The sequence below is a fragment of the Oncorhynchus nerka genome, linkage group LG7 (assembly GCF_034236695.1).
Source record: "Oncorhynchus nerka isolate Pitt River linkage group LG7, Oner_Uvic_2.0, whole genome shotgun sequence".
Taxonomy (NCBI): domain Eukaryota; kingdom Metazoa; phylum Chordata; class Actinopteri; order Salmoniformes; family Salmonidae; genus Oncorhynchus; species Oncorhynchus nerka.
This window is the reverse complement of record NC_088402.1, coordinates 58,283,897-58,310,756: the sequence shown is the minus strand read 5'-3', so window position 1 is coordinate 58,310,756 and position 26,860 is coordinate 58,283,897. Positions and strand designations below refer to the sequence as shown.

Below are 26,860 nucleotides of genomic sequence, written 5' to 3'. Positions count from 1 at the left end.
CAAACCTCTGCCACAGAGCTCTTCTGGGAGCGCTATACAGGAAGCGGGCTTCCATTTTCTTTGACTGGCTGGAACTGAAGCCAAGCCGTAATGATAACAGCGACAGCTCGACCATCCAGATGGGAATGCATCCACACATAAGTAACCATATCATAATGTTCTATGGTGGAGAAAAATACCTCAGCTTACACCAGTCTATTTTCTGATCAAGACCACGCATACTGTTTATGGAGCCCAGGGAGCATATGGCTTCATTACATTAGAACCTGATCCGTATCCCAACACAGTACTCAGCCACTGGCCCCCATGCACCCCATAAATGCCCAAACATTGACTGCACTCTGAGGAAACATAACTATTCATTTCCTGGTTGCTAAAATTCTAATAGTTTGCCTAATTTCAATTTGTTGACAAAACAAGCAAGTTTAGTGTAGAGAATCATTTTACCATCTATACCGCTGTGAAATATCTTTTCCATAACAAATAAATAGTGTTTTCAGCTGTTTGAATAATGTTATCAGCTGTGGTGTACAAAACCCAAAAGTAAAAGACGCAAAAATTAAACTTAAGTACGGGAAGCATAGAAATAGTGCACATAGAACAGATCTGCCGCTTCTTAGACTTACTTTCAATTAGAATTACATATCTATAACTCAAATGTCTGTGAATTTGGTCGGGGTCGCCCAAAAAGTGACATATTACAGCCTTAAATAATAATAATTATGATGTATGGTTTTTCTTGATTCATTACATATCTGGCTGATATTAGGACTTATAAATAAGTCGCTATAATTGAACCCTTAGCACTCACTGGGTTCAGACTTTTATTAATGTTTTGAGGAAACAGACATTTTTATATTACACCACATTGGGCTTTCATGTGGTGGGGGTACAACCACACAGTGTGTGTGTGTGTACGCTGTGGTTGCAGTCAAATGTCTTTACACGGAGGGAGAGAGCATGATGCTCCTTCATCGTCTATGCGAGTCAATTTGTACATCACATATGTGGTAACGATGAGTCGAAATCCACATTGTGTGTGTGTGTGTGTGTGTGTGTGTGTGTGTGCAGGCCACTGGGACAGCATGGAGGAGTATACATGTATGATCCCCAGGGACACACACGATGGAGCCTTCTACAGGGCCGTGCTCGCTCTGCATCAGGACCTCTTCTCATTGGCTCAGCAGGTGAGAGACATCAGCATCCATTGTTTCTCCTAGACAGGGTGCAAAGAAAGGTATTAAAATGCTTGGCAAAGTAACATGAAAGTGATCAAACGCCAATATGTTTAAATTGAAGTCAATAGAGGCAACATTGCTTTAGGTGGGGGTAATAGTAAGTGAAACACATACTTGGCATATGCAAACCCAGGATTACCCAACAGGTCAATAGTTTTTCATGTAGGTTTTACATTTTCCTAAATGATGCTGGCCAGGCAATTTTGCAGATTTCATAGCAAGGTGTGAAAAGGTTAAAAAAAATGTACAGCCTTTTCCATTAATGTACAAAATATACTGAACAAAAATATAAATGCATTAATTTCAAAGATTTTACTGAGTAACAGTTCATATAAGGAAGTCAGTCAATTAAAGTAAATTCATTAGGTCCTTATCTATGGATTTCACATGGCTGGGAATACAGAAATGCATCTGTTGGTCACAGATACTGTAAAAAAATAAATAATTTTTAGGGACGTGGATCAGAAAACCATTCAGTATCCGGTGTGACCACCATTTGCCTCATGCAGCGCGACACATCTCCTTCGCATAGAGTTGATCAGGTTGTTGATTGTGGCCTTTGGAATGTTGTCCCACTCCTCTTCAGTGGCTGTGCAAAGTTGCTGGATATGGCAGGAACTGGAAAATGTTGTTGTACACGTCAATCCAGAACATCCCAAACATGCTCAATGGTGAGCATGTCTGGTGAGTATGCAGGCCATGGAAGAACTGGGACATTTTCAGCTTCCAGGAATTGTGTACAGATCCTTGCGACATGGGGCTGCCCACACGACGCCATACACGTGGTCTGCGGTTGTGAGGCCGGTTGGAGGTACTGCCAAATACTCTAAAACGACGTTGGATGCAGCTTATGGTAGAGAAATTAACATTCAATTCTCTGGCAACAGCTCTGGTGGACATTCCAGCAGTCAGCATGCCAATTGCACACAAACTTCACATTTTAGAGTGGCTTTTTATTGTCCCCAGCACAAGGTGTACCTGTTTAATTATCTTGGCAAAGGAGAAATGAACAGGGATGTAAACAAATTTGAGAGAAATACGTTTTTCGTGAATATGGAAAATTTCCGGCATCTTTTATTTAATTGCATGAAACATGGGACCAACACTTTACATGTTGCGTTTAGATTTCTGTTCACTATACATGTAACAATGACCACACAAATGCTCCAACAAGAATTCCATTTGTTCAATTCTTCCTTAAATTGAAGGAATAAAACATCCAACAGCTTTTTATTTTAACACGTGGCACTTCCTTGGTGTGGAATCATTAGGTAACTCCCAATCGTAAATCATCGTAACTTAAACCGTGCAGCAAAATAAAGAAGTAAGGTATCAACAAAGTCTGTCCCATAAGATGAGCTTCCTTGTGGGATGAGCGATGGAGTCTGCAATGAGCTCATGGTCTCTGGGGGTCGATCCATCCAGGCTAGATGACAGTGGATGGTCTGGATCGACCGCTGACATCGGTGCACACCTGTGTTCCTCCTACCTCTGTAGACCCATCCTGCCAGTCACTCTTTTACCCAGAGACACTCACCCCTGCGTGCCCCCCGATCCTTTGTCTCCCATCTAATTCTGATTAACTCCAGGTGTGACCAATAGGTTTCCTGCCACTGAAAAGGGAAAAGGGTGATTATCTGACGATGAGCCTGTTCTCATTGAATGAGGCTGAATGAAAACCAGATGGGGAAAGGGTTAAAGCCTAAATGTCAACATGAGCTCAGTTGTCTTCCGGATATGCTTGGTAATCCTTGCTCTTAAGTCTTTCGATTACAGACGGTTGTACTTTGCGACTTTCCTTGGGGTAGTAGTGATGTGTACTGGGAGGTTGAGAGCATGCATCTGCCTGAGAAGTCATACGTCAATGTTGTAAATCAGCGGAAATGATTTGTCTGTTCCTACAGTGTTCCCGTTAGACAACAATATTGCTTTTCCTAACAACGACCATTTACAGCGCCAATATAGCCATGGTATATACAAAAGTATGTGGACACCCTTCATATTAGTGGATTTGGCTATTTCAGCCACACCCGTTGCTGACAAGTGAATAAAATTGAGCACACAGCCATGCAATCTCCAGAGATAAACATTGGCACCAGAATGGCCTTATTGAAGAGCTTAGTGACTTTCAACGTGGCACCGTCATAGGTTGCTAGAGCTGCAGGCTCAACTGTAAGGGCTGTTACTGTGAAGTGCAAACGCCTAGAAGCAATAGCGGCTCAGCCGCGAAGTGGTAGGCCACACAAGCTCACAGAACGGATCTGCCGAGTGCTGAAGCACATAGCGAGTAAAAATTGCCTGTCCTCGGTTGCAACATTCACTACCGAGTTCCTAACTGCCTCTGGAAGCAACATCAAGTGGAGATCATCCGTTCACCTACTCTGCGTGTCACAAAGACTGCGGTTGGAACCAAAAATCTCAAATTTGGACTCATCAGACCAAAGGACAGATTTCCACCGGTGTAATGTCCATTGCTCGTGTTTCTTGGCCCAAACAAGTCTCTTCTTATTATTGGTGTCCTTTCAGAGTGGTTTACATTCAATAACATTCTAGACATTTCTGTGCTTCCAACATTGTGGCAACAGTTTGAGGAAGACCCTTTCCTGCTTCGGCATGACAAAGCCCCGTGCACAAAGCGAGGTCCATACAGAAATTATTTGTCGAGATCAGTGTGGAAGAACTTGACTGGCCTGCACAGAGCCCTGACCTCAACCACATCGAACACCTTTTGCATGAATTAGAAGGCCGACTGCAAAGCCAGGCCTAATCGCCCAACCTCACTAATTCTCTTGTGGCTGAATGGAAGCAAGTCCCCGCAGCAATGTTCCAACATCTATTGAAAAGCCCTCCGAGAAGAGTGGAGGCTTTTATAGCAGCCAAGGGGGAACCATCTCCATATTAATGCCCAGGATTTTGGAATGAGATGTTCGTCAAGCAGGTGTCCACATACTTTTGGTCATGTAGAGTGTACCACAGACCATATCGCTGAAAGTCACATGATTTGGAAACCACCTGGTGCACTCCTCTTAAAACAATGGTTTTCCTTGTCCTCGTCTTCTGGCTTTCGTATGATCAATAAAACAGGTCCTGTTGACTTGTCATGGCACGGGCCCTACCTGTCTTTCCAGAATAAAGAATACAATGCTATAGCCACACTACCGTTAAAATTACAGTACGTCTAAGGCAACGGTATTCAAACTTTTTCAACGGGGACCCAATCTTTTCCCATTTTTTGGCAATCATTTCTTGCAACCCCACCCCAAATCTAATGACCAAACCTTCAAATTGGTCAATATAGATTTTTAGGTCAACAAATAACCAATTCATTAAATGTTGATCTCTTCTCAAAATGAAAAGAAACTAATAAACAAATGTAAAACTTTTTTTTTTCTCAAATTATCTTTCACAAACACATTTGTATATTATCCCATGCAATAATTTTATTTCCTCGTTTTTATATACAGTCGTGGCCAAAAGTTTTGAGAATGACACAAATATTAATTTTCACAAAGTTTGCTGCTTCAGTGTCTTTAGATATTTTTGTCAGCTGGTACTATGGAATACTGAAGTATAATTACAAGCATTTCATAAGTGTCAAAGGCTTTTATTGACAATTACGTGAAGTTGATGCAAAGAGTCAATATTTGCACTGTTGACCCTTCTTTTTCAAGACCTCTGCAATCCGCCCTGGCATGCTGTCAGTTAACTTCTGGGCCACATCCTGACTGATGGCAGCCCATTCTTGCATAGTCAATGCTTGGAGTATGTCAGAATTTGTGGGGTTTTGTTTGTCCACCTGCCTCTTGAGGATTGACCACAAGTTCTCAATGGGATTAAGGTCTGAGGAGTTTCCTGGCCATGGACCCAAAATATCGATGTTTTGTTCCCCGAGCCACTAAGTTATCACTTTTGCCTTATGGCAAGGTGCTCCGTCATGCTGGAAAAGGCATTGTTCGTCACCAAACTGTTCCTGGGTGGTTGGGAGAAGTTGCTCTTGGAGGATGTGTTGGTACCATTCTTTATTCATGGCTGTGTTCTTAGGCAAAATTGTGAGTGAGCCCATTCCCTTGGCTGAGAAGCAACCCCACACATGAATGTTCTCAGGATGCTTTACTGTTGGCATGACACAGGACTGATGGTAGCGCTCACCTCTTCTTCTCCGGACAAGCTTTTTTTCAGATGCCCCAAACAATCGGAAAGGGGATTCATCAGAGAAAATTACTTTACCCCAGTCCTCAGCAGTCCAATCCCTGTACCTTTTGCAGAATATCAGTCTGTCCCTGTTTTTCCTGGAGAGAAGTGGCTTCTTTGCTGCCCTTCTTGACACCAGGCCAAAAGTCTTTGCCTCAATGTATGTGCAGATGCACTCACACCTGCCTGCTGCCATTCCTGAGCAAGCTCTGTACTGGTGGTGCCCCGATCCCGCAGCTGAATCAACTTTAGGAGACTGCCTGGCGCTTGCTAGACTTTCTTGGGCGCCCTGAATCCTTCTTCACAACAATTGAACCGCTCTCCTTGAAGTTCTTGATGATCCATTAAATGGTTGATTTAGGTGCAATCTTACTGGCAGCAATATCCTTGCCTGTGAAGCCCTTTTTGTGCAAAGCAATGATGACGGCACGTGTTTCCTGGCAGGTAACCATGGTTGACAGAGGAAGAACAATAATTCCAAGCACCACCCTCCTTTTGAAGCTTCCAGTCTGTTATTCGAACTCAAACAGCATGACATCTCTCCAGCCTTGTCCTCGTCAACACTCACACCTGTGTTAACGAGAGAATCACTGACATTATGTCAGCTGGTCCTTTTGTGGCAGGGCTGAAATACAGTGGAAATGTTTTGGGGGGGATTCAGTTAATTTGCATGGCAAAGAGGGACTTTGCAATTAATTCCAATTCATCTGATCACTCTTCATAAAATTCTTAAGTATATGCAAATTGCCATCATACAAACTGAGGCAGCAGACTTTGTGGAAATTAATATTTGTGTCATTCTCAAAACAAAGTAGCCACCCTATGCCTTGATGACAGCTTTACACACTCTTGTTATTCTCTCAACCAGCTTCACCTGGAATGCTTTTCCAACAGTCTTGAATGAGTTCCCACATATGCTGAGCACTTGTTGGCTGCTTTCCCTTCACTCTGCGGTCCAACTCATCTCAAACCATCTCAGTTGGGTTGAGGTCGGGTGATTGTTGAGGCCAGGTTATCGGATGCACCGTCACTCTCCTTGGCCAAGTAGCCCTTACAGCCTGGAGGGTCATTGTCCTGTTGAAAAACAAATGATAGTCCCACTAAGCACAAACCAATGGGATGGCATATCACTGCAGAATGCTGTGGTAGCCATGCTGGTTAAGTGTGCCTTGAATTCTAAATAAATCACTGACAGTGTCACCAGCAAAGCACATTGGGAACCACACGTGGAGATCATCCGTTCACCTTCTCTGCGTCTCACAAAAAAAATCTCAAATTTGGACTCATCAGACCAAAGGACAGTTTTCCACCAGTCTAATGTCCATTGCTCGTGTTTCTTGGCCCAAGCAAGTCTCTTCTTCTTATTGGTGTCCTTTTTTATTTATTTTTTTATTTTACCTTTATTTAACTAGGCAAGTCAGTTAAGAACAAATTCTTATTTTCAATGACGGCCTAGGAACAGTGGGTTAACTGCCTGTTCAGGGGCAGAACGACAGATTCATACCTTGTCAGCTCAGGGATTTGAACTTGCAACCTTTCGGTTACTAGTCCAACACTTTAACCACTAGGCTACCCTGGCGCGTCATTGAGTGGTTTCTTTGCAGCAATTCAACCATGAAGGACTGATTCACGCAGTCTCCTCAGAACAATTTATGTTGAAATGTGTCTGTTACTGCATTTATTTGGGCTGCAATTTCTAAGGCTGGTAACTCTAATGAACGTATCCTCTGCAGCAGAGGTAACTCTGGTTCTTCCTTTCCTGTGGCAGTCCTCATGAGAGCCAGTTTCATCATAGAGCTTGATGATTTTTGCGACTGCGCTTGACGAAACTTTCAAAGTTCTTGAAATGTTCTGTATTGACTGACCTTCATGTCTTAAAGTAATAATGGACCTTAGTTTCTCTTTGCTTATTAATGCCAAGAGTGTGCAAAGCTGTCATCAAGGGTGGCTACTTTGAAGAATCTCAAATGTAAAATATATTTGGTTATGTTTAACACTTTTGGTTACTACATGATTCCATATTTTATTTCATAGTTTTGATGTCTCCACTGTTATTCTACAATGTAGAAAATAGTAAAAATGAAGAAAAACCCTTGAATGAGTAGGTGTGTCTAAACTTTTGACTGGTACTGTATATATCTAAAAAGGACTTTGAATACCACTGGCTAAGGTAAAATTACTAATTGCTGACTCAAGTCGCTAAATTGCCAGTCTCATTGTGGCCTGATCTCAGGGGCCCATCCATCCACCTCTATGTTGTGCATGCCTGTCAGGCATTTTGGCACGCAATAACCCCCCAATCATAATTGCTTCTAGGCATGCTGCAACAGCTGTGTTGGAAAAGCCTCTTGTCCTCCCTCATCTGTCTCTAGCACTGGGTAATGACTGTATACAGAATACAGCCTTCCAAAAAGATCTCTTTGTTTTCTTTGTCACTCGTTTGATACAGCTCTCTCTATTTCTCTTACTCTCTCCCTCTCTCACTGAATGTTTTGTATGTCCACTTAATACCAAGTCAAAACGTAGCAGGGATGCTTTGTGGAAGAGTAATGAGATTTGGCAACGACTATTACATAACTGTTAGAGTGCAAGTCCTCAGCAGTTCATTTGACTGCCCATAATTGCTTCATTTTGTGTTAACAAGCCGGGTGGCTGGCGTAATCAAAGTAACTCAATGTGTCTGTGTTGACAAGGCAAAATAGGGTGTACTATTCCATGACTCACTGGTGTACTATTCCATGACTCACTGGTGTGCTATTCCAGGACTCACTGGTGTGCTATTCCAGGACTCACTGGTGTGCTATTCCAGGACTCACTGGTGTACTATTCCAGGACTCACTGGTGTACTATTCCAGGACTCACTGGTGTACTATTCCATGACTCACTGGTGTACTATTCCATGACTCACTGGTGTACTATTCCATGACTCACTGGTGTACTATTCCATGACTCACTGGTGTGCTATTCCAGGACTCACTGGTGTGCTATTCCAGGACTCACTGGTGTACTATTCCAGGACTCACTGGTGTACTATTCCAGGACTCACTGGTGTACTATTCCATGACTCACTGGTGTGCTATTCCAGGACTCACTGGTGTACTATTCCAGGACTCACTGGTGTGCTATTCCAGGACTCACTGGTGTACTATTCCAGGACTCACTGGTGTACTATTCCAGGACTCACTGGTGTGCTATTCCATGACTCACTGGTGTGCTATTCCAGGACTCACTGGTGTGCTATTCCAGGACTCACTGGTATGCTATTCCATGACTCACTGGTGTACTATTCCAGGACTCACTGGTGTACTATTCCAGGACTCACTGGTGTACTATTCCAGGACTCACTGGTGTACTATTCCAGGACTCACTGGTGTACTATTCCAGGACTCACTGGTGTACTATTCCAGGACTCACTGGTGTACTATTCCAGGACTCACTGGTGTACTATTCCAGGACTCACTGGTGTACTATTCCAGGACTCACTGGTGTACTATTCCAGGACTCACTGGTGTACTATTCCAGGACTCACTGGTGTGCTATTCCATGACTCACTGGTGTACTATTCCATGACTCACTGGTGTACTATTCCATGACTCACTGGTGTACTATTCCATGACTCACTGGTGTACTATTCCATGACTCACTGGTGTACTATTCCAGGACTCACTGGTGTGCTATTCCAGGACCCACTGGTGTACTATTCCAGGACTCACTGGTGTACTATTCCATGACTCACTGGTGTACTATTCCATGACTCACTGGTGTACTATTCCATGACTCACTGGTGTGCTATTCCAGGACTCACTGGTGTGCTATTCCAGGACTCACTGGTGTACTATTCCAGGACCCACTGGTGTACTATTCCAGGACTCACTGGTGTACTATTCCATGACTCACTGGTGTACTATTCCAGGACTCACTGGTGTGCTATTCCATGACTCACTGGTGTACTATTCCATGACTCACTGGTGTACTATTCCAGGACTCACTGGTGTGCTATTCCGGGACTCACTGGTGTGCTATTCCGGGACTCACTGGTGTGCTATTCCGGGACTCACTGGTGTGCTATTCCATGACTCACTGGTGTGCTATTCCATGACTCACTGGTGTGCTATTCCATGACTCACTGGTGTGCTATTCCATGACTCACTGGTGTACTATTCCATGACTCACTGGTGTGCTATTCCATGACTCACTGGTGTGCTATTCCATGACTCACTGGTGTACTATTCCATGACTCACTGGTGTGCTATTCCATGACTCACTGGTGTGCTATTCCATGACTCACTGGTGTGCTATTCCATGACTCACTGGTGTGCTATTCCAGGACTCACTGGTGTGCTATTCCATGACTCACTGGTGTGCTATTCCATGACTCACTGGTGTACTATTCCATGACTCACTGGTGTGCTATTCCATGACTCACTGGTGTGCTATTCCATGACTCACTGGTGTGCTATTCCATGACTCACTGGTGTGCTATTCCAGGACTCACTGGTGTATGATTTTGATTAATGAAAGTTCTAAATTTGCTTTATGAGTAGTGCGTGAACATAGGGTGTCAACACATATATTACAAGATGTTAGCAAATATACTTATTTTTTAACCAAATGTTGATTAAAACACTTGGGTGAACTTTTGGAATCATGGAAATAGAATGTTTATTATAATTCCACAGTTAGAATATAAATATCTGTGTGGAAAGCAGCGCGGAAAGGGATGACTCAAGTAGCGGAGTAGAAATGGACATTACACACGGCGTTTCACATTTAACAAACCAAACATTCAAATACCATTATAGAAGGTAAAGTAAAAACCCAAACCAGTCCGTGCATAAATGCCAATGTATATAGTAAAACACGGTATACCGCCCACCCCTAAGAGGCTGGTTGTTGTATGAATTGGGTTCTGTCCAAACCCATTGGTTTTCTCTGGGTAGAAGTGCCCAGAGTTGACACAAGTATGGGTTGGAGTGATTTCGGGAACTAGAGTCTATTCTACGTCTGAAGCTCAAATTGCATCCTATTTTCTATATGCTGTACATGAGGCTCTGCTCACAAGTAGTGCACCATGAAGGGAATAGGGTGCCATTTGGGGATGGTTAACCCTAACCCTCACGGGATGTTCTGAGTTCGAGTCCCTTGTCTTTACTAAGGAAATGGTCCCATTTGACTCCTTATTCTTACTGTAGGGTGGGAGTGATGGAGAGGGAAAGAGAGAGACTGAGAAGCAGACATGTGGATGACATATGTTCACCTATCAACCTCACCGATTGATCCTTCACTTTTATTTGCTTTAAGTTTAATACTGTCTGTGACTTTACTTTGCTTTCTGTATGAAGCTCTCCATTTCCCAGTTGGTAACCAAAAAGTCATTTTTGTTTGTGTGCGTGTGTACAAACGTGTGTTATTCCAGTGTATCGACAAGGCCAGAGATCTATTGGATGCGGAGCTGACAGCCATGGCTGGAGAGAGTTACAGCAGAGCATATGGGGTAAGAACATCACTCTACTAATGAGGACAAATATAAGCACCGACCAAATTATTATTATCAGTATTATGTTTCACAGGAACATTTGCCCATATAACTTTATGGTCAATTTGCGTCCATTTTAACTGCCGGTAATAAATCTTGGTAATATTTGTAATATTCCACCACATACAGATAAAAGACTAAAGTAAACGTTTGTTTAGTCAGGTAGCCCTACAATTATGCATTTACTGGAAACAATGTATTTACTGTAAATACACTTTGAGCACCTGGTGGGAAAAGTACTACATATACACTAAAATCCATTAAGTAATACTTACTGAAACTGCCATTATGACAGCATTCATGTTCCTGTATCACCTCACACTAACCTGTGGTTCTCCATTAAATATGAGCAGCTTATGAATGAGTAATGTTGTCCTTATGTAGTGCCTTGAAAGGAAGTGCTACCAGAGGAGGGGGTGCTGTACAGTGATTGAGTGTTGCTGTTGTTGTGCAGGCCATGGTGTCGTGTCAGATGCTGTCGGAGCTGGAAGAGGTCATCCAGTACAAGCTGGTCCCAGAGAGGAGGGACATTATCCGAGACACCTGGTGGGAAAGGCTACAGGTACACACTTGAGGGGGGCGCTGACACACACACTCATATACACACACAAACAAACAAATATACACATGGGCGCACGCAGGGACACACGCACACACGGGACACACACATTCAAAGACAAAAAAATATATGCATGTATACATTCATACGTATACATTCATACATACACACACACACACACACACACACACACACACACACACAAGAGAGGGTGGTTAAGGGAGCATGTGGAAAAGGATATAGGTGATTGGAATGGATGATACACACACCTTTAACATAAACTTGAGAGATGACAGTGCATAGGAGACCACTTCAGTCTGAATAATGTTCCATACGTCTTGAGGAGTTTGACATGCGTTTCCTGTTCACTTGATATTACCTGCCCCCTGCAAACATCTGGACAAACTAGGACACTGGTATATGAAGTCAAATGAAAGGGGATATACCTAGTCAGTCGCACAACTGAATGCATTCAACCGAAATGTGTCTTTCGCATTTAACCCAACCCTTTTGAATCAGAGAGGTGCAGAGGCTGCCTTAATCGACATCCACATCATCGACGTCCGGAGAGCAGTTGTTGTTGGGGGTTAACTGCCTTGCTGAAGGGCAGAAAGACAGATTTTTACCTTGTCGGCTCAGGGATTTGATCTTGCTGGCCCAACATTCCTATAGGCTAGACTTTGAGGAACGTTTTCGCATCGCATGAGCCCACTACAAATGGTGTAGGCTTTACAGTGAAATGCTTACTTGAAAGCTCTTTCGCAACGATGCAGTTAGATAAATAAAACATCTCGTTCAGAAATCATGGGCATTAATATGGAATTGCTCCCTCCTTTGCTGCTATAACAGCCTCCACTCTTCTGGGAAGGCTTTCCACTAGATGTTGGAACATTGCTGCGGGGACTTGATTCCATTCAGCCGAAAGAGCATTAGTGAGGTCAGGCACTGATGTCGGGCGATTAGACCTGGCTCGCAGTCTGCGTTCCAATTCATCCCAAAAGTGTTCGATGGGGTTGAGACCACGGCTCTGTTCAGGCCAGTAAAGTTCTTCTACATCGATCTCGACAAACCAATTCTGTATGGACAACGCTTTTTGCACGGGGGCATTGTCATGCTGAAACAGGAAAAGGGCCTTCCCCAAACTGTTGTAACGAAGTTGGAAGCACAGAATCGTCTAGAATGTCTTTGTATGCTGTAGTGTTAAGATTTGCCTTCACTGGAACTATGGAGCCTGAACCATGAAAAACATCCCTAGACCATTATTTTTTCCTCCACCAAACTTTACAGTCGGCACTATGCATTGGGGCAGGTAGCGTTCTCCTGGCATTCGCCAAACCCAGATTCGTCAATCAAACTGCCAGATGGTGAAGTGTGTTTCATCACTCCAGAGAATGCGTTTCCACTGCTCTAGAGTCCAATGTCGGCGAGCTTTACAACACTCCAGCCTCAGCTGGCATTGCGCATGGTGATCTTAGGCTTGTGTGCGGCTGCTCGGCCATGGAAACCCATTTCATGAAGCACCTAATGAACAGTTATTGTGCTGACGTTGCTTCCAGAGGCAGTTTGGAACTCAGTAGTGAGTGTTGCTACCCGAGGACAGATGATTTTTAACGCTACGCGCTTCAGCCCTTGCCGGTCCCATTCTGTGAGCTTGTGTGGTCTACCACTTCGCGGCTGAGCTGTTGTTGCTCCTACAAGACGTTTCCAAATCACAATAACAGCACTTACAGTTGACCAGGGCAGCTGTAGCAGGGCAGAAATTTGACGGACTAACTTGTTGGAAAGATGGCATCCTATGATGGTGCCACATTGAATGTCACTGAACTTTTCAGTAAGGCTATTCTACTGCCAATGTTTGTCTATGGAGATTGCATGGCTGTGTTTAAAATGTTCTACATCAGTCAGCAATGGGTGTGGCTGAAATAGCCGAATCTACTCATTTGAAGGTGTGTCCACATACTTTTGTATAAACTGCAAAAATAAGAAACGGCCCCTTTTCAGGACCCTGTCTTTCAAAGATAATTCATAAAAATTCAAATAGCTTCACAGATCTTCCTTGAAGAGGGTTTAAACACTGTTTCCCATGCTTTTTCAATTATCCATAAACAATTATTTAACATGCACCTGTGGAACGGTCGTTAAGACACTAACAGCTTACAGACGGTAGGCAATTAAGGTCACAGTTATGAAAACTTAGGACACTAAAGAGCCCTTTCTACCGACTCTGAAAAACACCAAAAGAAAGATGCCCAGGGTTCCCTGGTCATCTGCGTGAACGTGCCTTAGGCATGCTGCAAGGAGGCATGAGGACTGCAGATGTGGCCAGGGCAATAAATTGCAATGTCCGTACTGTGAGACGCCTAAGACAGCGCTACAGAGAGACAGGATGGACAGCTGATCGTCCTCGCAGTGGCAGACCACGTGTAACAACACCTGCACAGGATCGGTACATCCGAACATCACACCTGCGGGACAGGTACAGGATGGCAACAACAACTGCCCGAGTTCCACCAGGAACGCACAATCCCTCCATCAGTGTTCAGACTGTCTGCAATAGGCTTAGAGAGGCTTGTAAGGCAGGTCCTCACCAGACAGCACCGGCAATAACATCGCCTATGGACACAAACCCACCGTCGCTGGACCAGAGAGGACTGGCAAAAAGTGCTCTTCACTGACGAGTTACGGTTTTGTCTCACCAGGGGTGATTCGCGTTTATCGTCGAAGGAATGATCGTTACACCGATGCCTGTACTATGGAGTGGGATCGATTTGGAGGTGGAGGGTTTGTCATGGTCTAGGGCGGTGTGTCACAGCATCATCGGACTGAGCTTGTTGTCAATCTCAACGCTGTGCGTTACAAGGAAATACATCCTCCTCCCTCATGTGGTACCCTTCCTGCAGGCTCATCCTGACATGACCCTCCAGCATGACAATGCCACCAGCCATACTGCTCGTTCTGTGTGTGATTTCCTGCAAGACAGGTATGTCAGTATTCTGCTATGGCCAGCGAAGAGCCCTGATCTCAATCCCATTGAGCACGTCTGGGTCCTGTTGGATCAGAGGGTGAGGGCTAGGGCCATTCCCTCCAGAAATGTCTGGGAAGTTGCAGATGCCTTGGTGGAAGAGTGGGTTAACAGCAAGAACTGCAATTTTAAACAAATAATATTTTTTTAATTACAAATTAATTTCACCTTTTATTTAACCATGTAGGCCAGTTGAGAACAAGTTCCCATTTACAACTGCGACCTGGCCAAGATAAAGCAAAGCAGTGCGACACAAATAACAGAGTTACACAGGGGATAAACAAAAGTACAGTCAATAATACAAATCTGGTGCAGTCCATGAGGAGGAGATGCACTGCCGTACTTAATGCAGCTGGTGGCCACACCAGACATGGACTGTTACTTTAGATTTGACCCCCCCCCCCTTCGTTCAGGGACACATTATTCCATTTCTGTTAGTCACATGTCTGTGGAACTTGTTCAGTTTATGTCTCAGTTGTTGAATCTTGTTATGTTCATACAAATATTTACACATGTTAAGTTTGCTCAAAATAAACGTAGTTGACAGTGCGAGAACATTTCTTTTTTTGCTGATTTTGTATTGTGTAGTCTATACAGGTAAGATAGTCCGGTGGCCATTGATTAGCTACTCAACAGTCTAATTGCTTTGGGATAGCAGCTGTCTGGGAGACTTTCGGTCCGAGACCTGATACTCAGTACCACCTGCCTGACAGTAGCACAGAGAACATGCCATGGCTTGGGTAGCTGAAGTCTTTGTCAATTTTCTGGGCCTGGTATAAAGGTCCTGGATGGCAGGGAGCTCGGTCCCAGTAATGTAATGGGTCGTCTGCACCACCCCTTGCGGTTGAGGGTGGTGCAGGTTGCCATACCAGGCGATGATGCAGCCAGTCAAGATGCTCTCAATGGTGCAGTTATAGAACTTCTGGAGGATCAGAGGGCCCATGCCAAATTTCTTCAGCCTCCTGAGCGAGAAAAGACGCTGCTGTGCCCTCTTCAGGACTGCGCTGGTGTGTGTGGACCACGTTAAGTCCTCAGTGATGTGAACACCGGGAACTTGAAGCTCCCCCTGCTGTTTCCTGTAGTCCACGATCAGCACCTTTCGATGCATGGCGTCTTGCTGATTTTGAGGGAGAGATTATTGTCCTGGCACCATGCGGGCCTGAGTCAGATGCACTACCGCTCGGCCAGACTCCTGTGCAGCTGAAACCATTGTTGTTGGTATTGAGGTAACACAGTTATTGTATTGTATTGCCTTATTGAGTTGTTAATTTACCGAGAGTTTGAACTTGAGGAATTACAACTATTTGGGCAGCATCCTTAACTTTCCTTATTTCAATTGTAATCCTTGTCAAACCTGTTCCAAGCGTATGCTTCCTGACAGGCGGATTTTGATTACAATGATTATATATTTTTTTATTGATAACTAGAGTTATATCCTGTACAGATAAAATACTAAATTAGAGGCCACAAAACCAACGCTCTGAAGGAAAATGAAGTCGCCGGCCAAGACTGTGCAACTCAATACGAACACCAGTCTATCCAGAAAATTACCCAAACAAAAAATGAACTGGAACCATGTGCTGTGTGTAGTTAAATCCATTACCACCGACTCTAATTGGGAATCAAAACAATCTTTGGAGGTCTCTTCAGGCCACTGTCGGGTTGGTACACGCTCAGACTGAACGCCAGATTGAAAACCTAAAAGTAGGTGTGGTGAGTTACAGTGCACTGAATGCGGTTCATATCTCTCTTCTCTTCCTTTTCCTGTTATCTTTTGTCGTGTCTCTCTGTCTCGCTCTCCTGTCTCTTCTCTTCTCACTCTCTTGTCTCTTCTCTTCTCACTCTCTTCTCCCTCTCTTGTCTGTCTCTTCTCTTGTCTGTCTCTTCTCTTGTCTGTCTCTTCTCTGGTCTGTCTCTTCTCTGGTCTGTCTCTTCTCTGGTCTGTCTCTTCTCTGGTCTGTCTCGTCTGTCTCTTCTGTCTCTTCTCTGGTCTGTCTCTTCTCTGGTCTGTCTCTTCTGTCTCTTCTCTGGTCTGTCTCTTCTGTCTCTTCTCTTGTCTGTCTCTTCTCTGGTTTGTCTCTTCTGTCTCTTCTCTTGTCTGTCTCTTCTGTCTCTTCTCTGGTCTGTCTTCTGTCTCTTCTCTGGTCTGTCTCTTCTCTGGTCTGTCTCTTCTCTGCTGTCTCTTCTCTGGTCTGTCTCTTCTCTGGTCTGTCTCTTCTCTGGTCTGTCTCTTCTCTGGTCTGTCTCTTCTCTTGTCTGTCTCTTCTCTTGTCTGTCTCTTCTCTGGTCTGTCTCTTCTCTGGTCTGTCTCTTCTCTGGTCTGTCTCTTCTCTTGTCTGTCTCTTCTCTTGTCTGTCTCTTCTCTTGTCTGTCTCTTCTGTCTCTTCTCTTGTCTGTCTCTTCTCTGGTCTGTCTCTTCTCTGGTCTGTCTCTTCTCTGGTCTGTCTCTTCTCTTGTCTGTCTCTTCTCTTGTCTGTCTCTTCTCTTGTCTGTCTCTTCTGTCTCTTCTCTGGTCTGTCTCTTCTCTTGTCTGTCTCTTCTCTGGTCTGTCTCTTCTCTAGTCTGTCTCTTCTATGGTCTGTCTATTCTCTGGTCTGTCTCTTCTCTTGTCTGTCTCTTCTCTTGTCTGTCTCTTGTCTGTCTCTTCTGTGGTCTGTCTCTTCTCTTGTCTGTCTCTTCTGTGGTCTGTCTCTTCTGTGGTCTGTCTGTTCTGTGGTCTGTCTCTTCTCTGGTCTGTCTCTTCTCTGGTCTGTCTCTTCTCTGGTCTGTCTCTTCTCTGGTCTGTCTCTTCTCTGGTCTGTCTCTTCTCTGGTCTGTCTCTTCTCTAGTCTGTCTCTTCTCTAGTCTGTCTCTTCTCTAGTCTGTCTCTTCTCTTGTCTGTCTCTTCTCTTGTCTGTCTCTTCTGTGGTCTGTCTCTTCTCTGGTCTGTCTCTTCTCTAGTCTGTCTCTTCTCTTGTCTGTCTCTTCTCTTGTCTGTCTCTTCTCTTGTCTGTCTCTTCTCTTGTCTGTCTCTTCTCTTGTCTGTCTCTTCTCTTGTCTGTCTCTTCTGTGGTCTGTCTCTTCTCTTGTCTGTCTCTTCTCTTGTCTGTCTCTTCTCTGGTCTGTCTCTTCTCTGGTCTGTCTCTTCTCTTGTCTGTCTCTTCCCTGGTCTGTCTCTTCTCTTGTCTGTCTCTTCTCTTGTCTGTCTCTTCTCTTGTCTGTCTCTTCTCTGGTCTGTCTCTTCTCTTGTCTGTCTCTTCTCTTGTCTGTCTCTTCTCTTGTCTGTCCCTTCTGTGGTCTGTCTCTTCTCTGGTCTGTCTCTTCTCTGGTCTGTCTCTTCTCTTGTCTGTCTCTTCCCTGGTCTGTCTCTTCTCTTGTCTGTCTCTTCTCTTGTCTGTCTCTTCTCTTGTCTGTCTCTTCTCTGGTCTTCTCTTCTCTTGTCTGTCTCTTCTCTTGTCTGTCTCTTCTCTTGTCTGTCCCTTCTGTGGTCTGTCTCTTCTGTGGTCTGTCTCTTCTCTGGTCTGTCTCTTCTCTGGTCTGTCTCTTCTCTGGTCTGTCTCTTCTCTGGTCTGTCTCTTCTCTAGTCTGTCTCTTCTCTTGTCTGTCTCTTCTCTTGTCTGTCTCTTCTGTGGTCTGTCTCTTCTGTGGTCTGTCTCTTCTCTGGTCTGTCTCTTCTCTGGTCTGTCTCTTCTCTGGTCTGTCTCTTCTCTGGTCTGTCTCTTCTCTGGTCTGTCTCTTCTCTAGTCTGTCTCTTCTCTAGTCTGTCTCTTCTCTTGTCTGTCTCTTCTCTTGTCTGTCTTTTCTGTGGTCTGTCTCTTCTGTGGTCTGTCTCTTCTCTTGTCTGTCTCTTCTCTTGTCTGTCTCTTCTCTGGTCTGTCTCTTCTGTCTCTTCTCTTGTTTGTCTCTTCTCTTGTCTGTCTCTTCTCTTGTCTGTCTCTTCTCTTGTCTGTCTCTTCTCTGGTCTGTCTCTACTGTCTCTTCTCTTCTTCTCTGTCTTCTCTGGTGTGTCTCTCCTCTGGTCTGTCTCTCCTCTGGTCTGTCTCTTCTCTTTTCTGTCTCTTCTCTCTGTCTCTTGTCTTCTCTTCTCTCTGTCTCTGTGAGCTCAAGTGTTCCTGACATTTGGAGGCTTCACCCAAGATAGGCACGTACGTGTGTGCTCACTCACACACAACACACACCTTCAATCTCTCTCTCTCACTCTCACTCTCACACTCACTCTCTCACTCACTCTCACACTCACTCTCACACAAACATGTATATGTTTGTCAAAGATACCTTTTTTTTAAGTAGGGGTGTGGATCAGAAAACCAGTCAGTACCTGGTGTGACCACCATTTGCCTCATGCAGCGAAATTGCAGGATATTGACGGGAGCTGGAACATGCAGTCGTACACCTCGATCTAGAGCATCCCAAACATGCTCAATGGGTGACATCTCTGGTGAGTATGCAGGCCATGGAAAAACTGGGACATTTTTAGCTTCCAGAAATAATTTACAGATCCTTGTGACATTATCATGCTGAAATAAGAGCTGATGGTGGTGGACGAATAACACGACAATGGGCCTCAGGATCTCTTCACGGTATCTCTGTGCATTCATATTGCCATCGATAAAAATGCAATTGTGTTCGTTGTCCATAGTTTACGCTTGCCCATACCATAACCCTCAGCGCCACCATGGAGCACTCTGTTTACAATGTTGACATCAGCAAACCGTTCGCCCACACAGGGCCATACACGTGGTCTGCGGTTGTGAGGCCCGGTCGGACGTACTGCCAAATTCTCTAAAACTACGGCTTATGGTAGAACAATTGACATTCAATTCTCTGGCAACAACTCTGGTGGAATTTCCTGCAGTCAGCATGCCAATTGCACGCTCCCTCAAAACTTGAGACATCTGTGGCGTTGTGTTGTGCGACAACACTGCACATTTTAGAGTGGCCTTTTATTGTCCCCAGCACAAAGTGTACCTCTAATGATCATGCTGTTTAATCAGCTTCTTGATATGCCACACCTGTCAGGTGGATGGATTGTCTTGGCAAAGGAGAAAAGTTCACTAACAGGAATGTAAACAAATTTGTGCACAGCATTTGAGAGAAATACGATTTTTGTGCGTATGAAACACTTCAGGAATCTTTGAAACATGGCACTTTACATGTCGCGTTTATATTTTTGTTCAGTGTATTTGCCCAATGTAGAAGTGCTCACTCAGAGAGTGTCAAAATATTCAAGAGATAAAGGTGCTCAAAGTTGAACCATTTTGCATACCCCACCATACCATGAGGCATCCATGTCTTCATCATTGGAAAGGAATACAGGTTGGGTGTCATGCTTTGGCTGATAAATGGACTAAAATGGGAATAACATTTACATTTTCACCTTCAAATGATACCACAAGGACGTTTGGAGGTCCACGCATCATAGAATGTTAACTTGAATGGGAATATCTGTCACGTCCTGACCTTTTGTATGTTTCTATTTTAGGTTGGTCAGGGCGTGAGTTGGGGTGGGCATTCTATGTTTTTGTTCTATGTTGGGTATTTCTATGTGTTTGGCCTGGTATGGTTCAGCTGTCAATCATTGTCTCTGATTGAGAACCATACTTAGGTAGCCTGTTTTCCCACTATTGTTTGTGGGTGGTTAATTTCTGTTTAGTGTCTGTTCACCTGGCAGAACTGTTTCGTTTTTTCTTCGTTATTATATTGTGTAGTTTTCAGTTTGTTCAATTAAAATATGATGAACACCTACCACGCTGCACTTTGGTCCTCTCCTTCTTCCACCAACGACAACCGTTACAGAACCACCCACCACAACCGGACCAAGCAGCGTGGTAACCAGGAGCAGAGGGTTCTGGACTCCTGGACATGGGAGGAGATTTTGGATGGTAGGGGACCCTGGGCACAGGCTGGGGAATATCGCCGCCCCCGGGAAGAGCTGGACGCAGCCAAAGAGGAGCTAGCACGGCAGCGCAACAGGGATGAGAGGCAGCCCCAAAAATGTATTGGGGGGTGGCACACGGGGAGTGTGGCTAAGTCAGGTAGGAGACCTGAACCAACTCCCCGTGCTTACCGTGGAGAGAGGTGGACCGGGCAGGCACCGTGTTATGCCGTGAGGCGCACGGTGTCCCCAGTGCGCAGGCATAGCCCGGTGCGCTACATCGCAGTGCCTTGTATCGGCCGGGCTAGAGTGGGCATCGAGCCAGGAGAAATGAGGCCGGCTCAGCGCATCTGGTCTCCAGTGCGTCTCCTCGGCCCGGGGTATATGACACCGGCCCTGCGCACGGTGTCCCCGGTTCGCCAGCACAGCCCAGTGCGGTCTGTTCCACCCCGCCGCACTTGCCGGGCTACGGGGAGTATCCAGCCAGGACAGGTTGTGCAGGCTCAGTGCTCGAGTCCTCCAGTGCGCCTCCACGGTCCGGTCCATCCGGTGCCGCCTCCACGCACCAGGCCTCCTGTGGCAGCCCCATGCACCAGGCTGTCTCTCCGTCTCCTCCCTCCAGGTGCTCCCTCCTGTCCAGCACTGCCAGAGTCTCCCTCCTTTCCAGCGCTGCCAGAACCACCCGTCAGTCAGGAGCTGCCAGAGCCGCCCGTCAGTCAGGAGCTGCCGGATCCCCCCGTCAGTCAGGAGCTGCCGGAGCCGCCCGTCAGTCAGGAGCTGCCAGAGTCGGCCTTCACGCCGGAGTCGGCCTTCTGTCCGGCGCTTCTGGAATCTCCTGTCTATTCCGGGCCTGCTGTAAGGGTCCCCAGTCCGAGGTCGGCGGCGAGGGTCGCCGCTCCAAAGGCGCCACTTAAGTGGCCCAAGACTATGATGGTGGAGTGGGGTCCACGTCCCGCGCCAGAGCCGCCACCGTGGACAGATGCCCACCCAGACCCTCCCCTATGGGGTTAGGATTTGCGGCCGGAGTGCGCACCTTTGGAGGGGGTACTGTCACGTCCTGACCTTAGTTCCTTTTGTATGTTTCTATTTTAGGTTGGTCAGGGCGTGAGTTGGGGTGGGCATTCAATGTTTTTGTTCTATGTTGGGTATTTCTATGTGTTTGGCCTGGTATGGTTCCCAATCAGAGGCAGCTGTCAATCGTTGTCTCTGATTGAGAACCATACTTAGGTAGCCTGTTTTCCCACTCTTGTTTATGGGTGGTTAATTTCTGTTTAGTGTCTGTTCACCTGGCAAAACTGTTTCGTTTTCTCTTCGTTATTATGTTGTGTAGTGTTCAGTTTGTTCAATTAAAATATGAAGAACACTTACCACGTTGCACCCTGGTCATCTTCTCCTTCACCAGACGAAAACAGTTACAATATCAGTTTGAATTATACTGTCAAACCTCCATAGGAAACCTATTAAAATAATCAAAAGGTTGATAGTGGAATAGACATGAACATTTAATTTGACATTGGATGGTGGGTGGACCGGCATGCATCTTTGTGGTAGTAATTAGAAGTTAAAATTACAATAGGTCAAATTCTATGATTGAAATTATGCCCACATTGTATTCAAGAGTATGTGTCGCAACCAATGGCAGGCACGACAAAAAAGCCTCAGATTAAGTAGGGTCTAAGCTACAACATACAGTGCAGTGCATACAGTGTTTTCAGACCCCTTGACTTTTTCCACATTTTGTTGTTACACCATAATGCTTAAATGGATTCAATTGTTTTTTTCTCATCAATCTACACACACTACCCTATAATAACAAAGCAAAAACTAGTTTTTAGAAATGTTTGCTCAAAAAATTATATTGTATTTACATTAGTATTCAGACTCTTTACCCAGTACTTTGTTGAAGCAGCGATTACGGCTTCGAGTGTTCTTGGGTATGACACTACAAGCTTGGCACACCTGTATTTGATGAGTTTCTCCTGTTCCTCTCTGCAGATTCTCTCAAGCTCTGTCAGGTTGGATGGGTGTGTCGCTGCGCAGCCATTTTCAGGTCTCTCTAGAGATGTTAGATCAGGTTCAAGTTTGGGCTCTGGCTGGGCCACTCGAGGACATTGAGACTTGTCCCTAAGCCATTCCTGTGTTGTCTTGGCTGTGTGCTTAGGGTTGTTGTCCTGTTGGAAGGTGAACCTTCGCCCCAGTCTGGGGTCCTGAGCGCTTTGGAGCAGGTTTTCATCAAGGATCTCCCTGTACTTTGCTCCATTCATCTTTCCCTTGATCCTAACTAGTCTCCCAGTCCTTGCTACTGAAAAACATCCCCACACCATGATGCTGCCACCACCATGCTTCACCTTGGGGATGGTGCCAGGTTTCCTCCAGGTGTGACGCTTGGCACTCATGCCAAAGAATTCAATCTTTGGTTTTATTGGACCAGAGAATCTTGTTTCTCATGGTCTGAGAGTCTTTTCATTTCTTTTGGCAAACTGCTGTGGTGGGGTATTTATTCAATTTGAGCACCTTTATCTCCTGAATGTTTTGTCATTCCAGTCCAAAAAGGGACTTATTCCATGGGCAAACATGTATGGGAAGTTTTGTTTAATTCAAAAGAGATGTTGTCAAAAAGTGATTGAATTCGTTGCATAGACACCAACAAGACTATTATTTACTTCTCCATAAGACCTTAATGCCTGTCACGTATTCCAGGGGAATATATAAACCCCTAAACCCTCCTCATGTCCTTGTGTAGTGAAAGGTCTTGATGGTTCCACTCTTTCCATTCATAAAAGAAGAGGAGGTGGGGGGGTTGGATTGCGAGGCTCCAGCAGACAAAACAGGGCTAGTTTAATGGCAGCACCAGAGTCTCAGGGTGAAATGTTGACGGGCTCTTCTTCTCCTGTGATTTACTGGCGAATAACCTGACACATCTGTCAAGAGAGTCGCACACGCCTCCATCAAACGACCTGGGCTGTGTCCTAAATGGCACCCTATTCCCTTTCAAAAGTTGTGCACTATATAGGGATTTGGGTGCCATTCGGGATGCACCCCTGGAATGAAGTGGAAAGCATTTCTGTGAACTGAGAACCAACCACCTGAGACGAGAACCATATGTCCTGACATAAAAGTCTGGGACCTCTTAAAAAGTTATTTAAGATTGTTATAGGTTTTGGGGTTTTGCTCTATTTCATTTTTGACATGAGTTTGGTTCTGTTTGCATGTGGTTTGCCCTGATTGGAATCATCCTCGTTGGTCAGGATGTGTTGCACCTGTAGCCTCGCTAGTCAGTAGGTAGTTTCACCAGTGCTGGCACAGGTGCTATTTAAGAGCGGCTAGCAATACTTGTTGATTTGAAAAGTCATAGTCAATCGATTAATAATATAACAATACTTTTAGCAAACATGTTTATCTTTCATTTACAATCTGTAGAAACTATGAGAATAGACATTTTCCAAACTTTTGTGAAGCATCGCAGCACATTTGAAAATGGCCAATAGAAATCCAATATGGATGGTATTAAGAGATAGATGGGAGGGGTTGAATGGAGCTGAAGGGTGGGACTAATAACAACAAAATAACTCATGTAAAACATACTGTGTCCGTAAAACGTATATAGGTTCAGAACTTTTGTGAAATAGCACTGTTAAAAATATATGGCAAATAGAAATCAAGCTGGATCAGAAATAGATGGGAAAGGTTGAGGTTAGAGGATGGCCAGGACTAAAAACAAACAAAATATAACTATTGAAAAATAGATTGTGTCTGTAAAATGTATCTAGTGTGTATAAGCTGGAAGTAGAAGCCTAAGTGTTGTTGTTTATTAGTTGACTCCAATTAGGGGAAGGGTGGTAGGGTTTGTGAGAAATAATAAAGGAAATTATATTTTTATTTGTATGGATTTATATAAGTGGTTGTGTGTGTGTGTGTGTGTGTGTGTGTGTGTGTGTGTGTGTGTGTGTGTGTGAGAAAAGCATCCATGGGGGCACCTACTGACTTGGTTCTGGCTAAGAAAACTTGAGTAGGGTCTTAAACACCCACCATGGAAGCCCACTAGACTTGCCTGATAACATACAAATCAAAAGAAAAGAAAACCCACACCAATTTATGTTAGGGAGTGAAAATAAATGTGGAGAAAACCACAAAGGGGAACACAAAATAAAAAGAGGTCTAGCTCTTCCAGCATATATCTATATATTTTTAACTCAGCAAAAAAAAGAAATGCCCATTTTTCAGGACCCTGTCTTTCAAAGATAATTCGTAAAAAGCCAAATAATTTCACGGATCTTCGTTGTAAAGGGTTATAACACTGTTACCCATGCAATTAATGAACATGCACCTGTGGAATGGTTGTTAAGACACTAATAGCTTACAGACAGTAAGGTCACAGTTATGAAAACTTAGGACACTAAAGAGGCCTATCTACCAACTCTGGAAAAACACCAAAAGAAAGATGCCCTGGGTCCCTGCTCATCTGCGTGAACGTGCCTTTGGCATGCTGCGAGGAGGCATGAGGACGACAGATGTAGCCAGGGCAATAAATTGCAATGTCCGTACTGTGAGATGCCTAAGACAGCGCTACAGGGAGACAGGATTGACAGCTGATCGTCCTCGCAGTGGCAGACCACGTGTAACAACACCTGCACAGAATCGGTACATCCGAACTTCACACCTGCGGGACAGGTACAGGATGGCAACAACTGCCCGAGTTACACCAGGAACGCACAATCCCTCCATCAGTGCTCAGACTGTCCGCAATAGGCTGAGAGAGGCTGGACTGAGGGCTTGTAGGTCTGTTGTAAGGCAGGTCCTCAACAGACATTACTGGCAAAGTCGTCGCTGGACCAGACAGGACAGGCAAAAAGTGCTCTTCACTGACGATTTGCGGTTTTGTCTCTCCAGGGGTGATGGTCGGATTCGCATTTATCGTTGAAGGAATGAGCGTTACACCGAGGCCTGTACTCTGGAGCGGGATCGATTTGGAAGTGGAGGGTCCGTCATGGTCTGGGGCGGTGTGTCACAGCATTATCGGACTGAGCTTGTTGTCATTGCAGGCCATTTCAACACTGTGCGTTACAAGGAAGACATCCTCCTCCCTCATGTGGTACACTTCCTGCAGGCTCATCCTGACTTGATCCTCCAGCATGACAATGCCACCAGCCATACTGCTCGTGTCTGAGGAACTTGTTCAGTTTGTGTCTCAGTTGTTGAATCTTATGTTCATACAAATATTTACACATGTTAAGTTTGCTGAAAATAAACGCAGTTGACAGTGAGAGTACGTTTATTTTTTTGCTTAGGTTATATATATAAACTACTGTCCAAAAGTTTGGGGTCACTTAGAAATGTCTTTGTTTTTGAAAGAAAAAAATGTGCCCATTAAAATAACATCAAATTGATCAGAAATACAATGTAGACATTGTTAATGTTGGAAATGACTATTGTAGCTGGAAATGGCAGATTTTCTTTTATGGAATATCTACATAGTTGAATAGAGGCCCATTATCAGCAACCATCACTCCTGTGTTCCAATGGCACGTTGTGTTAGCTAATCCAAGTTTATCATTTTAAAAGGCTAATTGATCATTAGAAAACCCTTTAGCAGTTATGTTATCACAGCTGAAAACAGTTATGATGATTAAATAAGCAATAAAACTGTCCTTCTTTAGACTAGTTGAGCGTCTGGAGCATCAGCATTCGTGGGATGCTAACAGGCCAGAAACAAAGGCTTTCTTCTGAAGCTTGTGAGTCTATTCTTGTTCTGAGAAATGAAGGCTATTCCATGCAAGGAATTTCCAAGAAACTGAAAATCTCGTACAACGCTGTGTACTTCTCCCTTCACAGAACAGCGCAAACTGTCTCTAAGCAGAATAGAAAGAGGAGTGGGAGGCCCCGGTGCACAACTGAGCAAGAGGACAAGTACATTAGAGTGTCTAGTTTGTGAAACAGACGCCTCACAAGTCCTCAACTGGCAGCTTCATTAAATAGTACCCGCAAAACACCAGTCTCAACGTCAACAGTGAAGAGGCGACTCCGGGATGCTGGCCTTCTAGGCAGAGTTCCTCTGTCCTGTGTCTGGTCTTTTGCCCATCTTAATTTTTCATTTTTATTGGCCTGTCTGAGATATGTATTTTTCTTTGCAACTCTGCTTAGCAGTACAGCATCCCGGAGTCACTTCTTCACTGTTGACGTTGAGACTTTTTTATATATTATATATATATACAGTGGGGTGTTGAATGCTGAGCTGTTGTCAATGAACAGCATTCTTACATACAGTGGGGCAAAAAAGTATTTAGTCAGCCACCAATTGTGCAAGTTCTCCCACTTAAAAAGATGAGGCCTGTAATTTTCATCATCGGTACACTTCAACTATGACAGACAAAATGAGAAAAAAAATCCAGAAAATCTCATTGTAGGATTTTTAATGAATTTATTTGCAAATTATGGTGGAAAATAAGTATTTGGTCAATAA

General features: G+C 44.5%; 1 protein-coding gene across 2 annotated transcripts in view; it reads left to right on the top strand.

Moving 5' to 3' along the window:
• mtor (mechanistic target of rapamycin kinase) overlaps nucleotides 1–26,860 on the top strand; it is a 132,396-nt gene that overhangs the window by 82,422 nt on the left and 23,114 nt on the right. For both annotated transcript variants that reach the window (XM_029664276.2, XM_029664275.2), the window contains exons 32-34: nucleotides 1,072–1,187; nucleotides 10,846–10,923; nucleotides 11,420–11,527. In XM_029664276.2, the coding sequence (XP_029520136.1) occupies nucleotides 1,072–1,187; nucleotides 10,846–10,923; nucleotides 11,420–11,527 (302 nt within the window). The remainder of the gene's footprint in view (nucleotides 1–1,071; nucleotides 1,188–10,845; nucleotides 10,924–11,419; nucleotides 11,528–26,860) is intronic.